This window comes from Chelmon rostratus, chromosome 4 (genome assembly GCF_017976325.1).
Source record: "Chelmon rostratus isolate fCheRos1 chromosome 4, fCheRos1.pri, whole genome shotgun sequence".
NCBI classification, from domain to species: Eukaryota; Metazoa; Chordata; class Actinopteri; order Chaetodontiformes; family Chaetodontidae; genus Chelmon; species Chelmon rostratus.
The window spans coordinates 10911398-10926785 of NC_055661.1; the positions used below are offsets into that span (position 1 = coordinate 10911398).

At 40.8% G+C, this 15388-nt stretch overlaps 1 protein-coding gene across 1 annotated transcript in view; it reads right to left on the bottom strand.

The window, feature by feature from the left end:
- Positions 1 to 15388, bottom strand: part of LOC121605271 (ephrin type-B receptor 1-like) — an 83406-nt gene that overhangs the window by 47599 nt on the left and 20419 nt on the right. Inside the window, exons 2-5 of the mRNA XM_041935133.1 lie at positions 5588 to 5652; positions 4610 to 4900; positions 3608 to 3826; positions 3330 to 3510 (exon numbers count right to left, since the gene is read on the bottom strand). Coding sequence (XP_041791067.1) covers positions 3330 to 3510; positions 3608 to 3826; positions 4610 to 4900; positions 5588 to 5652 — 756 coding nt within the window. The remainder of the gene's footprint in view (positions 1 to 3329; positions 3511 to 3607; positions 3827 to 4609; positions 4901 to 5587; positions 5653 to 15388) is intronic.

Consider the following 15388-nt stretch of genomic DNA (forward strand, 5'->3'; position numbering starts at 1 on the left):
ATGGAAAAGCTGCAAACCCCAGGACAAAAATATGTAGTATAGATGTCTTTACTGTAATTTTCATAATGTTATGTACCTAATTTGCTGTAGATACAGTGGACAAAGGTGAAAATGGCTTTGAGGATGAACTAACGCAGCTCACAGGCCAGAAAATTCATCATGTAAATGGAAAAAAACTCCGAACGAACAAGGAGACACAAAGAGAAAGAAAAAGATAGGAAAGTACAGAAAGAAAGAAAGAAAGAAAGAAAGAAAGATTATTCCTCTGTTTCCCTAAGTGCCTTTATCCAGCTGTGTGGAGTCACACAGCGACCATGCAGATGACAATTGTCTAAAGTAGGCATACAGGCTTACTGATCAATTATTAAAAATTTGCATGCGTGAGTGTCTCTCTCTCTCTCTTTCTGTGTGTGTGTGTGTGTGTGTGTGTGTGTGCGTGTGTGTGTGTGCGTGCGTGTTTGTGTGTGTTAAAACCCTGCAGGTTTTAAAAACTCTTAGAGCATTGTTGGGGTCCACAGCAGGGGTGGTTTGTGTATATTCAGTGCTATTGCTTACATTTGTAGTGTGATGCATTTGAAGAAATGGTCCAATTGAATATCTGTTTACAGTACACAGTACCTTGATGTTGATCCAGTTTGCCGGATGGTTTGCACAATATGCTGGTTTGGTGCAAAATAAACACAATCTCTGTGCCCTGACACACACAAACACACACAAATAACACACACAAATATGCACGCACACACGCACACACACACACACACACACGCACAAAAGACAACCATCTGTTCTAATAGTGAGTCCAGTTCCCTGCCAAGTCATTATCAGCTGATTGGCAGAAGAGCAGACCAAAAAGACGGCAGTTCAGTGGAGACAGACGGGACCTGCCCTGTGACATCTCAAATCACAGTTTAGGTGCAAAAGCTCCGAATGAAACATAAGAGGCAGGTGTAGGTAGACGCGGCATTGCAGAAACTGTCAAGTTGACTGAGCATGTCTTTGGTCTGCATCCAATCAGACTTTCTACTAGAGTTGGACAATAGGAACAACACAAACACAGACCATGACAGAAACATTTCTCATTCAGAAAATTAGAAACTTCAGTATCATGTCCAGAATTACATTTTTTGACAACATACAAACAACCCAAACCCAACCCAGGAACAAAATAGGCCAAAGAGGCACAGCATGGTTGGTTGAGTTAGCTAAAACACTACATGCTAGTGCTTTGCTGTCTGAAGTTGGACAGTTGGATGAGAGAGACAAGCGCTCCCTTTGAGAAAATGATTTCATGTCAACACAGAGAGCTCCAGCACAACATGTGAGGAGCTGCTGTGGATAAATTAAGTAGCAAGAAGTTGATGTTGTGGAGATACTTTGGGCACACAGTGGATGAGACAATGGATGAGACAGTAATGTTACTTAATGTCTGACATGAAACAGATCATGTAAATGAATCACCTGAAGCACCACCATTAAATAATGCACACAGAGTGCAAGCACGGTATTTAGACCCATCCCCAGGAAGGAGCAGCCAGGCTCTCAGAGAAACACCTCCGCAACAAACTGTGAGATCAGTTTGTATTTCCTGCTGTTGATGCATTAACCATGCTTGCAAAAGACAATCAACATAAAGGACAATCAAAAAACGATTTATGCTGACAGGATTGAACATTTTTGTTTATTTTTGTATAATGTCTTTATATAAAAAGATATTCTGTTTGCAACTCATACCATTCTTGGTCATTTTTCAGGTTGTGAAACTCTCACTAGAGAATTTCAACCTTAAAGAAAAATAATGACGAATAGTGACGTTATTCATATCGTCATAAATTTCAAGGGAAAAATTTACAGGAGCACAATATTTTTAAGAGATCCTGAGCAACAGGCTGGGAACATAATAATTCCAAACTGCACCTTAATTCTTTCTGCAATGGCAGTCAAGATTACTGCAGTATTGTCAGACTTAATCACTGTCTCCCATGAGTCGTGTCTGGCTTACCTTCGACCCACTCAAGTATTATATGAAGAAAAAGTATTTCTGTGCAAGAGACACTGACACCAAAGCCTAAGCTGATTTCAGTCAGTGCATTTAATGTATTTCACAGGAGACAGATAGAATACTATTCATCAGACCCGCCTTTGCTCTCTATCTCTTTTATCTGTCACAGTTTTTAACTTTCTGTCCTTGGATTGTCCTTTGTTTTAACTCTTTTTTTTTTGTTTCTTGCCAGTCCATCTCTCCAGAGGGCTCTCCTGTCTTTCTTTCTTTCTTCCTTCCCTCCTTTCTTCCTTCTTTCCCTCCCTCCTTTCAGATACCCCTCTATCTCTCTGAGACACTCTGACAGTTCAGGACTAATTTTCAGTAGACTAATCTGGCTGGAACACACTAAACTAATTAACGCGGGATGAAGCGGCCTCACTTATCATTTCACCATATGTACATACATCACACACGTGCTTGCATGGCCCCCCCACACACACACATATAGACACACAAAACGGACGAGACTCTCCAGGGAGAATACGAAATGATGGGTACTACTTCAGAGAGGAAATGGGGAAGGAGGGCAGATATAAAAAGGAAGTGAAAGAGGTAGAGATATATGGAACATTGAGGGAAGAGGAGCTATTTCTGTGCCATGTTCACCCAAGTCTGTTTCTACTAATATTAACATTTGGAACATCGGGAGCTGCACCCCAGGGCAAAAATACACCAGAAAATGTATACATGCATGTTATTATTCAGCTACGACTGCAAGAATTGACATACTTTGCTCTCTTGCACACAATAAATCATTTGCATTTTCTTCCAGAATTGAGTCAGCATACAGCAGTATAGCTATGGTGCTGTTTTGCAGCCCAAGCCAGGACTTAAATATGGCACATTTCTCGCAGTAAATGAAAACCAGGTATTAGAGTACTGATATGCACACATTGTGTTCAAAACATGCTTTCCATGCCATATTTGTAGCATGCACACACATATAAAAATGTAAAAAACTAATTTGTTTGATTCTAGCATGCTTGGTGCTACCTTTTTGCTGTGTGCTTCTCTCCTGCTGCAATAGCATGGTTGCTCTGTTTGACTATTAGAAGCATGTTTGCTGGATATTGATTTGCTGTCATGCTGGCTTGTTGAAATTTGTGTGCAGCATGCAACAGTGTTTGCTGTGGATCATGTTTGAAAAATGATAATTAATTTAGCCTACATGATATGATCTCTCATATGTTGTGATGCATTGCAGCATTTGTGGCTGTTTTCCTTTTTTCTTCATTTTTTACGAGCACAGTTTGAACTAGCAAGCCTCATTAATGCACAGATTTACCTCGACACACATTGCCATTGTCTGGTTCATAACCCGCCTTGCAGCTGCAGCTGCCGATGGGTACCATCCACTCTCCATCTCCGTTACAGTAGAGCTTTATGGGCACGTCTACTTCCTCAGCGTTGGGGATACAGCTTCCCCTAGCAATAACTAATGAGGTGGACTCTGCTCCAGTCAGTGTCTGCACAGAATCAGAATCATAAAAATTTACATGTTAGACAACAGCTGCACTAAAGCCGGATAAAAAACACGCCACAGTTTTCAGTTTTGGTCCATACCTCTGGGAAAAATGCAAAGTTCTGCACAATGCTGGGACATTTCTTGTAGAATACTCTGACAGCCAGAAGGGACATGCAAGCTCCCAGATCCTGAAAGGCTAAATGGAACCCTCTGCCTTTGGACAGCGGGCCGAAACTCCGAACTTCTGTGTTAACCTTCATTAGCCTTCCCCCAAAATCAACCTGGGAGAAACTCTCATCTGCAGCGATGGTGTCCACCTTACAGTGAGGTACAGACACAGAGATGGATAGGAAAGAAGAAGAAAGAGGAGAGACAGAAAGAAATTGATAAATGAACAAATTTTGTAAGGTTGTCCCTGTTCTTTATAGAATGGAAAATTTTGGTACTAATTTCAGATTTACTCAGTAATGTTTGAATCTGCTGTGGACCACATACCGTATCATTTTATTATGTTATAATTTGCAATTACCCCCCAATGGGCCTCAATGGTGGCAACTGGGACATTTCCAACACTCTGCAGCATTTCAATGAACAGTTTTTGAGTGTAGTTTCACACTGTTTATGTTGATGAATCAAACATGTAAGACTGTGACATTTTTAGGAAAGAAGTCAAAAGGCAATAAGGAAAACAAATTAAATTATTAAGAGTTAAATTCTAATAAAGCGAAGAAATTAGAGCTTTTCTTTTCAGATAATCTAATACATAATACGTGATACATGGTTTTCACTGGACAGTGATGATATAATGAATGTGCACCAATGTCAGATATCCAGATGCTGGCCTGCATTTTCTCCGGAGTAGTAAACTGAATGGACTCATTTGTACTGCATCACTCACATTCATCAGACCAAATTACAACTAATATCAGAAATTAAACTGAGCTGATGTCCATAACATAGCCCAGAATTAGGGTCTCTGTGTTGAGAAACATTGAGATTATCATCAAATTTTACATTTGAAATGCTAATTTACACTGTGACAACACTCCCAGAACCAGCAGCTCTTCACGCTTCACACTCTCTCGTGCCTGGACCATTACCTTAAGAAAAGGGGCATTGGCCCAGTACTCCACCCCTTTGATGCCCTCTGACACGGTCCTGTCAGTTTCCAGGTAGTACAGGTTGAACGTCTCTTTGCAGGAGCCCAGGACGCTGGGGATGGACGCACAGTCACGTACGGTGAAGCGGATCTCCACGTAGATCCGTTGTGCCGCCCGCCTGTCAATGTAAGTGGTGAGGAGCCAGTTGTTCTGGCTGGGCTCAAACACATTGCACACCTGGTACGTCCTGATGGTGTTGAGGTTCTCATCATAGCCGCTCACCTCCTCCCACTGTGGAATGTGTGTGTGTGTGTGTGTGTGTGTGTGAGGAAGGGGCAGGGGGTATGGGTGAGAGGGGAGGAAGCAGAGGAAGAGGGGAAAAGAGAGGCTAAAATGATTAATGGGTTTACCAAGACTTGACACAAATTAAACTTTCTCTTTCCCTCCCTTCCATTTTGTCTCTCTCTCTTTTCCTACTTCCCACTCCCCTCCCTCATTCGCTTTTTTCTCTCCTCTACCTTGTTCTTTTGTGAGCAGGGACAACCATTCATCACAATTAGAGCCATTCACCTCAAACACACACACACACACACACACACACACACACACACACACACACACAGCAGACCATTGTGACCGGCTAGTAGCCAAGCCAGCATTTTAAAAAATCCAAGGAGTTCAAGACTAAAAGTGAAGGGACCTATTCTATTTTATTCTATTATATTATATCTAATTTTATTTTTTTCTATTCATTGGTCCATTGTGGACTCTTGTGTGGTACCCCTGTCTGCTCTATTGGAATCCATTCTATTCTGCATCAGTAGCGGTTAATTGGTGTCACCTTGCAACTGTAATTAAGATTTTGACAGACTTGTTAATGGAGCACTGTAAAGTGTACTCAAACTGCTTTCCCCAAGGGTACACACACACACACACACACACACACACACAGAGTACACCTTTGCACATTGTTCTTACTCCATTGGCAGGGAACGATATCCAGCCAAGCTCAGCTGTCGCTGTCCTTGTATCCATCACTGTCTCTGTCAGACAAAAAGAGAGAGAGACAGAGAGACATGTGAAAAGATGGAGCTGCAGGAAGAGGACAGGTATGAGTTTAATTAATAGTCAGGTCAGATGCCAACTTTAGTACTGCATAGTGATGCATGTCATTCATATTCATAAAATTACACTTTACACCTTTTGTGCAATGCTTCTCCCTCTCTTCTTTCCACCCCCATGATGAAAGAGACAATGGCCACTAATAACCCAGGCCTCTGGTTATGCTAACACGGTATAAACAAAAGTAACAATGATGTGACACAATGAAAACAAAGGTAATCCAGTTTAAAATAACGTCATTGTTGTCTGCTTTTTATAAAACTTTACATAACAGATTACAGCTATGCTCAGAGGAGATTCATTCAGTGTTATCTGTGTCACAGTGTGACCATATCACTTACTACAGAATATAATGAAATAGTATGCTGAAATCCTGTTATAACCTAGAAATAGTAATTATATTATCAATTAGGGAATGGGAATCGAGGCGCATTCTGGGGTGGCGCCGGCACTTTTGGAGGATAGCATACTGTCATTATCTCTCACCATCACTGGTGATTTGTCATCATGTTGAAATTTAAGCTAACTGAGCTACTCCAAGTTGTACAGGTTAGACTACCTAGATAGATGAGTGGTGACAGGTGACTGTTGGTATCCTCAAGAGATGGCTAATTTGCTATTGAAGTTATTCCCATTCCCTATACCTCATGAATAAGATTGTATGGCTTCTGGCCTGAAAATAGCAGTTAGAAACAGTAATAGCAGTTAAAAACAGAGAGTAGCTGGCGCCATTTGAAGGTAGCAGCATTAGCAGTTAGCAAAAGCATTAACAGTTAGCCACAGAAAACAAATGGCAGCAGCATTAGCAGTTAGCAGAAACATTAACAGCTAGCCACAGAAAACAGCAGTAGCACTAACAATTAGCAAGAGCAATATCACGTAGCAACAGAAAACAGTTAGCCGCAGCATTAGTAGAATCATTAACAGTTAACTACAGAAAACAGTTAGCATTAGCAGTTAACAAAAGCAACACCAGTTAGCAACAGTTAGCAGCAGCATTAGCAGTTAACTAGAGCAACACCAGTTAGCCATAATTAAAAGTTATCTTAGCAGCAGTTATAACAGTTCGCAACAGATGCAGTTACCAGCAGCAGAAACATCTATACAACAACATGCATCATCTATCAGACATTTTTCTATTCAGTTTAATAACAGATAGCTGAATGCCAAGCCTTTTGCATTTATGTGTGTATACCACCGGACTGCTGTCAACTGCTATATATAGCAACTTCCTTTATTCTATACACTGAAAATTTCTCAGTCAATATTACAGAAAATGCAGTAGGTCTGTATTAAAATAAAATCAATACTATGCTACAAAATTTAAACATATTGGCCACCTTGCTTGAGGATGTTAAACATAGACTTTTCAATTTGAAATTGTAGTAACTCAGGCCTATCATTACTGAAATAAGCAATCACATTAATCTAGCATTAATTAAATAATAATTACATACAGGTGAAATCAGTCAGTTACTAAATAGACAACTCTATTATGTGAATGAATTTTGGTAGAACTCAGCTGATCTGGGTTCCCAAAATGCCACTAACTATCAGCTCTCTATCAGCTACAGTTACCTCACATACTAACATGACACTTTCATTAAACCACAGCTGGGTGGCACACTGACACAGTACTGTACATCACAAAGCTAATTGTGCTCTCTCCGATGGCAACAAAGATGCCTGAAAGCTAAATATATATATTTATATATATAAAACAACTCATCATCAAAGGTACTTGAAAGCCAAAGCCCAGATGGGGCATTCATTGTAAAAACATGTCACTTGATATTATAGATCCATTGTGTTAATAGTGACAAATTGCCATATGCGGAGCCCTAAGAACTATTTTAAGCATCTTTCTGTCTGGTAAGTCCAAATCCAGGCAGACTGGGAGAAAAAAAAGACATTAACATGTCCATGCATGTTAATGTTAGCACAATACAGTGAGTGGAAAGAAAAGCTATCAATAATTAAGGATGACAGAGTTATGGAAGAAGACACTTTTCATTGCATATTGCTGGTAGTAGTAGTGCAGACAAGGGAAAAAGGATTCATTTAGATGAAGATCTAAAAATCTGCATGGCACGCTACTTCCATGTAACTACAGACTGAAAAAAGAAATATATTTGGCCACCACCTTGTTAAGCAAAGTGAGCAAATATTTTAAGAGCTTATTGAAACAATCCTCTTTGTTGTTTTAGGTTCAGGTTCTTCATGAGTGCCTGTGCAGTTCTTCATAATGAAATGATGACTTTACTCACATTATTGTTTCTTCAATAGAATTTTTGCTCAGGCAGTTTCTCGGCTCTCCTACGTTTCTTGAACGAACTGCTGTTTTTATCAGCCACACAGTGCAGCGAGTGGACACGCTGAGACCCTCGAGCTGACATAGGTTAGTTGGCATGCTGACAACACAGACCCTAACATAGAGTCCTTTGTAATAAAACTTGGTGAGAAGATTTGACGACATCGCACCATGAGGCAGCCGCGGGCAAACAACTCCCCTTGATTCTTGACATGCTCTCCTCCTCTTGCACTCTTTCATTCTGTCACCCTGCCTCTCATTATCTCCCCTCCTCCTCCTCCTCCTCCTCCTCACACCCTCTCCAGCTTCATCCTCTCCTTCACTCTACCTCCCTGTCTTTTATCTCCCCCTCTACCTTGGGTGCTCCTTTTTTTGTCAGCGAACTAGCCTAATTACAGCAGAACCCAGTATTTCAGCTCTCCCTTGGGAGTGAAGGTCGTTTGGGAAAATGAAATGCTTGTCACGGGAAAATGTACTCGACTATCAAAATCTTGGACCAAAGCTTATTCAAACGGTGACAATTGTCACTATCTAATTTGTAGCTTCAGTGCGTTTAGTGGCATGTTGTCAACAAAGATTTTCAAAAAAAATGATCCACTGCAGAATATAGACCCAGTTTATTTCTGCCTTGCATATTTTGCCTGCTCCGATGTCTTTGAAGTTTGCGAAAAAAAAAAATGAGGCTAAAAAGAAAAAATAGTAATATAGAGAGAAAGCCACAATGTTGACAGAAGAGATGTTGGAACAGCTCATGTAGTCTTACAAGCTCTACCTTCCAGCAAAGTCTTGCAAGAAGGGATTTGATTCAGGGCTTTGCTTAAAGAATAGAACAATGGCTGTGCACTGTCATACTCCACCATACCACCATATTTCTACTTCAAAGTGCGTTGAAGGCACGTTCTCAGGCAATTTTAGCATACAATGCACAAACTTTGCTGCTAATACATTTATGGAAAATTGATTAAACCATCATGCCAGGAACTCTTGGAAGACCTCTATGATTCATCATTTCATGTTATTACATCCTGCTCACAGCTTGATGATTATGAGCAAGTGCTGGGAGAGTAATGTGGCAAAGGCAAATGTCTTTTATATCTAACTTCTTATATTACATGCAATAAATATAAATAAGACAAAAAATGAAATTCTTCCACGTGTCTGATCATCTTTCTCGCTTCATTAGGGCTGAGGCTAATGATCATTTTCATCATCGGTTAACCTGCCAAGCTTTTTCTCAATTAATTCTCTTTAACCAGGAGAGGGTCTAACTGAGATTAAAATCACTGAAGTGTCCTTACTATGCAGCACAACATAAAACATAAAATATAGAGGTTTCAAACATATAACATGGAAATAAAGATGAAATGTTTAGTCCAGAAAATTGTAATCACAACTATCCAAAGCACAAGGTAACATCCTGGTCCAAAACCCAAAGATATTTCATTTTCTATCATATTTGACAAAGAAAAGCATCAAATCCTCACATCTGAGAAGCTTGAATCAGCAAATGTTTAATCTTTTGCCCAAAAAAACCCCCCACTGATTCTTAAAATTATTATGCCTAACTGTTTAAATACTCGTCATATCTTTGTACAGCTACAAAGTGCTTGTCCTGGAGTCGAGGAACAACATAACCAAATCATAACAGCCAAGGTGCCTTGTGAATTCCCAGTTTTAAAGAGAGGAAGTCTATGCTGGGCTTATTAGAGTGCATCTACCCATCAGTCTAATTAACAGCGCACAGCACACACCTCTCTGCGCATAATACGCCATATTCTCCGATCAGCCTAATTACTTTTGACATATTGGAGGCTGTGATCACATTGCACCCACCTCCCCCCTGCAGTGGTGCACGTCCTCAACCAGCACACACCGAACGCACCACTGAATGGAACCAGTGTCATTTTATGGCAGAGGAAACAGCAGGTAAATCTCTGCGATATTGTAGCCATCAAAGAGGCTGTTAAATCCTTGTTGTGGCCAGCGAGGGAGAAATAAAAGTATTTCTATCGCAGACGCTGAATTAGAAGTAATTTTACTGTTTTTCTGCCTACTCCTCTTTCTATGTGTGTGTGTGCGTGTGTAATGTATAAGCGCAGGTGGTCAAACAGCAAGTGAGGTCGGTTCATCTTGTCCTAATTAGCCAAGTGTGTTCAAACCAGATTAGTCAATTGTTCAAAGGCACAAATTGTGTGATTTATATGCCTCTGTATGTGTGTGTCTCTGTGTGTGTGCCCTGTACATACTATATGTGTTTATGCCTGAGAGCAAAAGAAAGAAAGTACGCCTCGGAGCATCATGCTCGTGGTTAAGGGAGCACACCAAAATAACATGCAGACGTGCACGTACACACAAGCCAAACACACGCTAAAAGCCCTCCTGGAGTGAAAGACGTCATACCGCCCGCAGAGACAGTCGTTGACCAATCAGGCGTTGAAGTGGAATGACACAGTGTCACGGAAGGACAGCTAAGTCAAGAGCACACACATTCAGATGCAGATGTGCACTCGCACAAATCAAACATACATAGGCTGTACAGATACGTGCGTACACTCTCATACGCACACAAATATAAACTCTGCAGCACTGACGCCGAGCAGCTTTTCTTTGAATTCAACCTCACAAGCCCCCAAAATCAATTATGAAGACAATTATGAGACAGAGCACACAGCTCTGAAAAATCTAAAAACTCGTCCACACACGTAACCCAGGCGATCATTTACCTCTCAACAGGAAATGATGTAATTAGAATTAAACACTTGGACGACCAGCTAAACACAAAGCCAGAAAGCTGGCTTGGGCCATAAGAAGAAAGAATGAAAGCAAGTCATTATTCTTATCAAATTTTAGCTCCTGTCAAAAATGCTTTCCTGCATTAGGCCCACAGGAGCTCCACTAGGCTCAGTATTACCCTCTAGTGTCTCCGAACCGCTCTTATCTGCACGCAGTTCCCTGCAGCTACACTTTGGCCTGTGCACAGCCTGCAAAGTCTCACCCGATAATTTCCACATTCAACATCAATCTGCAGTAGTGGCTAATGGGCTGACCCTGTTGTCTTAAAAGAGTCTGCTCAGCAGTTCAAAAACACACTGTATCAGCAAAAAATAGACATAAGTATGCAACAACAGTAGATTTACACAAGGAGCTGTGGATGTTGTGGACAAAATTACAATCCTGCTACAAAAGCGTGACACCATCATGTCATAAATTAAAGAGTTTGGTTTTGGGGGCATTTTTAAGCAGAGTGGAACAAACATGTGGAAACTGTTTTAGGTGCAGTTTGAAGAAAACACTAAATGATTTATTATGATTGATTTACTCAATTAAAAGCGGCTCCACTCCAACTTTACTGTAAATACAGTCTAAATAAACTGCATGTTATACTTTACATAGCTATTGTTGTTTAAGTTTATTGGATCATATCAAACATCTGATCGATTTCTTACTTTCATTCACCCATGTAAGTACGAACAATGATAATACTGGACCTGCCAGGATGTTTTCATGTACATCCGAGTAAGATAGGCTTATCGCTGTTTATCTCACCTGCAAAAAAGCCTTTTTTCTTTATGTATCCTTGTGAGTGTGCGAGACCCTCTCTGGCTGGCAATGCCCATGTCTTTCAAACTCCACACCTCCAGTTTATATTGCAGGCTTTGTGCTGTACATTTTTCTTCAAGCTCAAAAAACTACAACCCCAGAAGACATCATGCAACTGTTTTGACAGGCTGATTTCAATGAGTCAGTTTGGTGGAATGCCCCTTTAAAACCTGTCAGTAAAGCATACCTTTTTACCTGATGTCCTGATGTAAGTTTGACTGTTTAACCACGAAACTGCATTATCCACCACATATAAGTCATGTCTTAGGTTTCTGCTCACAGTATCTGAAAGAACTGTAGGTTCTGCCATATCACGTTTATCAGCCCCTCATCCTCTGCTAAGCTGTCCTGCTAATACTGGTATTAATTTCCTTCTTGATTTCTCCTCCTCTGTGTGCGGCACAAAACAAATTAGACACAAGGGGCTCTCCGTCCTAGTGTATTAATAGCTAATCTCTGTTTATTTGCTTTCACACACAGCAGGGATTTCAGTACTTGGGCATGCCACCATATGTACCAGTTCTGGGAAAGGCCAACCTGCAACCTGTCAGTGTATTGGTGTTGATGATGAACAGGAAAGGGGGCTCAAAGAAATTAGTTGAACTTTTGGGGCAATTAAGAGGTTATTCCACAGTTCTTTCCAGTTTTGTCTCCCTCTATACATTTATTTGACTACTTTAAGGGCCTGCGTTGACAAATCTTACAGCTTCCTCATGGCAGTCTGCTGGCTTTGTTCCCATCTTCCTTTTTACTATTTGACGCTGTTTTCAATAAAGGCGTGTTTTTGTCATGAGCACAATCTTGGTGATAAAATATCCCGATGTGAAAGTTCCACTTGAGGTTGCTGAATTACTCTTTGTGGTGTTCAGCTTTTGCTCTCTGGTTCCTTGCTGCTAAATTAGGCGCTTTGCCTCTTAAAGTATTTTTGGTTCAGCTACTGTCAGCTTCTCTTTTATTTATGCACATTTTAACTCCTTTCACCAAGAGAGGTAAGTCGTGAGCCTCCATCGCTGCTCAAATAGCAGACTGTGGCGCACAGATGATTGTGAATAAAGCAGTTCAAGTGAACTGAAGCTAAATTTTATGAAGTTTGTTCACATCATATAACTAGGCATACAGTGTAATGTACTTATAATAACATGATTGATCTTATTGCTAATTTATCATGAATCCGTACTGTGTGAGTTCTCTGAAGAACAACAAATTAACTAAGATCCACAAAACGTTGCAATCACATGTTGGATAGCTCATATAATAAAGGCTGCAGCTGTAGAGTATAGTGTCTTTGTGGATAACACCTATTGCTGTGTAAGCCTGTAAGTATTTCACATGTATCTCAATATAACTTTCAGTATCAATTCATATAAGTAGTAATGCAGGAGAGTGAATATTGCACTTACAGTCATCGACCATGGCTCTGAATGAATGCTAACGCTGCTCAGCATCTGCTAGATGTGTCACCAACCCAAAGCACCAGCAGCTAGCATGAACAATAGACTACCTGACAACAGGTAAACAGATAAATGAGCTGCATGGGCACAGATTTAAAAACTTTCATCCATCCCGCAATGGGAAACACAATGTAGACGTTTTCAGGCCAAGCGTGCCCACAAAGCAGTGCGGCGTCACAGCAGCGGATCTTTAGTATCAGATGTGTGCAGGGTGTAACCAATGCCTTGTGGTATCAGGTTGCTTTTCTCACTGCTGACACGTCGCCGTTGTTGTGAATGGAGAGAGACGCAGGGCCGCCGTGTTAAAACGAACAACCAAGCTGTCACACACGAGCACTAATCTGTGTCACAGTTTCTTATTGAACAAGCATCCCACACAAAACGCGCACGCACGCACTTTCGCTCCCCAGACTTTGTATTTTTTCCTCTCTTTCGTTCCTCCCCGATCCTCTGACTTCACCTCTCCTCTCATCCCGCTCTCGCATCTGTCGTTAACAGCCTTGACCTAGAAAATTTGTGGTGTCATGATTTCACTTGATGAAAGAGGACATGCTCGTCACTGTTGGAAAAAATAGCATATCCTGTAGAAACCTTCTATCTCAGCTTCTCCGATGCTGAAAAAGGCCTGTAAATCCTCGCACATTTGAGCAATTTACAGCTTTCTCCATTGCTTGTGTTGTTGCCAAAAAATCAAGGTTAAGAAATGTTGATACATAGCTCCTGCAAACTTGGATTTCTTTACAATAGTATAGTTTGATGACTTGTCACTAAGACATATTATATGTTAGATAATGCAATACAACACAGTAAAACCTGTCAACAAAATACATAGTTTTTAAAGAAGGAGGGCAGGTTTGTGGCTTTAAAACTCAGAAGATGTATTGTGGTTCTCAAGAATATGATTGCTTGTCACAGTAGAGGCTTGTCACTATAAATATAACTGAAACATATTGAGTTTTTTGACAACGGGGTGTGGTAGTCACTGTAAAATAAATATATAACTAACTTATTGTCTTTTAGAAAATAGGAACGGAACAACAGTAAAACAAGAACATATTGGGTTCTTATTTTTAGAACTGAGCAGTGATGAAGCCTGTCTCTCTCTCTGTCTCTAGCTGGAAGAAAACTTAACATGAAACTGCCACTACCACAAAAAGAAGCGTGCACACACACACACACACACACACACACACACACACACACACACACACACATGCACGCGTTCGCTCAGAGACACAAGCGCTGTGTGAAGCATCCAGTCTGTCACAGTGGCAGAATCCTTTGTGCCTTTGTGAGTAGCACAAGGGGGAACAGGCCTCTAACTGACATGCTCTGTTTTTAAGGAGAGCGGTGCCTGCAGACGCCACATTAGACATCGTCACGTGCCGGTTCCTTTGTGAAAGTGGATGTTCAGCGCTTTGATAGGGTGGATAATTCAGAGGGCTACATGAGTGGGCACAGGCGGGGATGATATAGCTTCTGTAAGCACAAATAAAAAGTTACGTGCCCACTGTGGAACATATGGTGTATGGGATGGGCAGCCATTTGTCACTTTTCGTTAAATGGGAATATAAGCAGATAAATCAAAATCCAGGGAGTGTATGGTGGGGTTGAAGGACAATGGGTATATACTTTGTTGGTGTGTTTGATTTCTGGTGTCAAGTCTAAATAGAGTGTTTTCCATGTCAGCAGGATTTTTACATGAAATTTGGCATATACCTGGAGACTCAGTGAAGGAAAACCAGGTGAGAGAGGAAACAGCTCTTGAACTGATCACAGATGATAATTGAATTAATACTGAAGCAAGATGCACCAAGCCCAATACTGGCCACATTTAGCAGATTGGGTACCGGCCAGCCGTGCTGGAAGAAGTACTCGGATCCTTTGTAAAGAAGCAAATACTGCAACTTACTTAAGCAAAAGTATTCTGATCAAAATGTACTTAACTATCAAAAGTAAAAGTACTCCTTCTGCAAAATGCATTCTTACAAAGGACTTTGTTTAATGATCCTGACTTATCCAACAAGAATGCCTCATAAAGATGGACAACAAAAACGGCAGTGGTTAGAATTGGACCTGCATATCAGGTGGGGATCAGGTGTCTGAATGAGTATCAGGAGACGGAAAGTCAGATCAGTGCATCCCCAGCTGAAGCTGAACTGTTGTTTATCTGCAGAATAATATTTGATTCTTACATTGCATTGTAATAGTGATTAATGCACCCCATCTGCAGGGGATATAGTGTATAGTATATTATGTTTACAGTCAAATATAAAGTGAAATGGGCACCTCTGG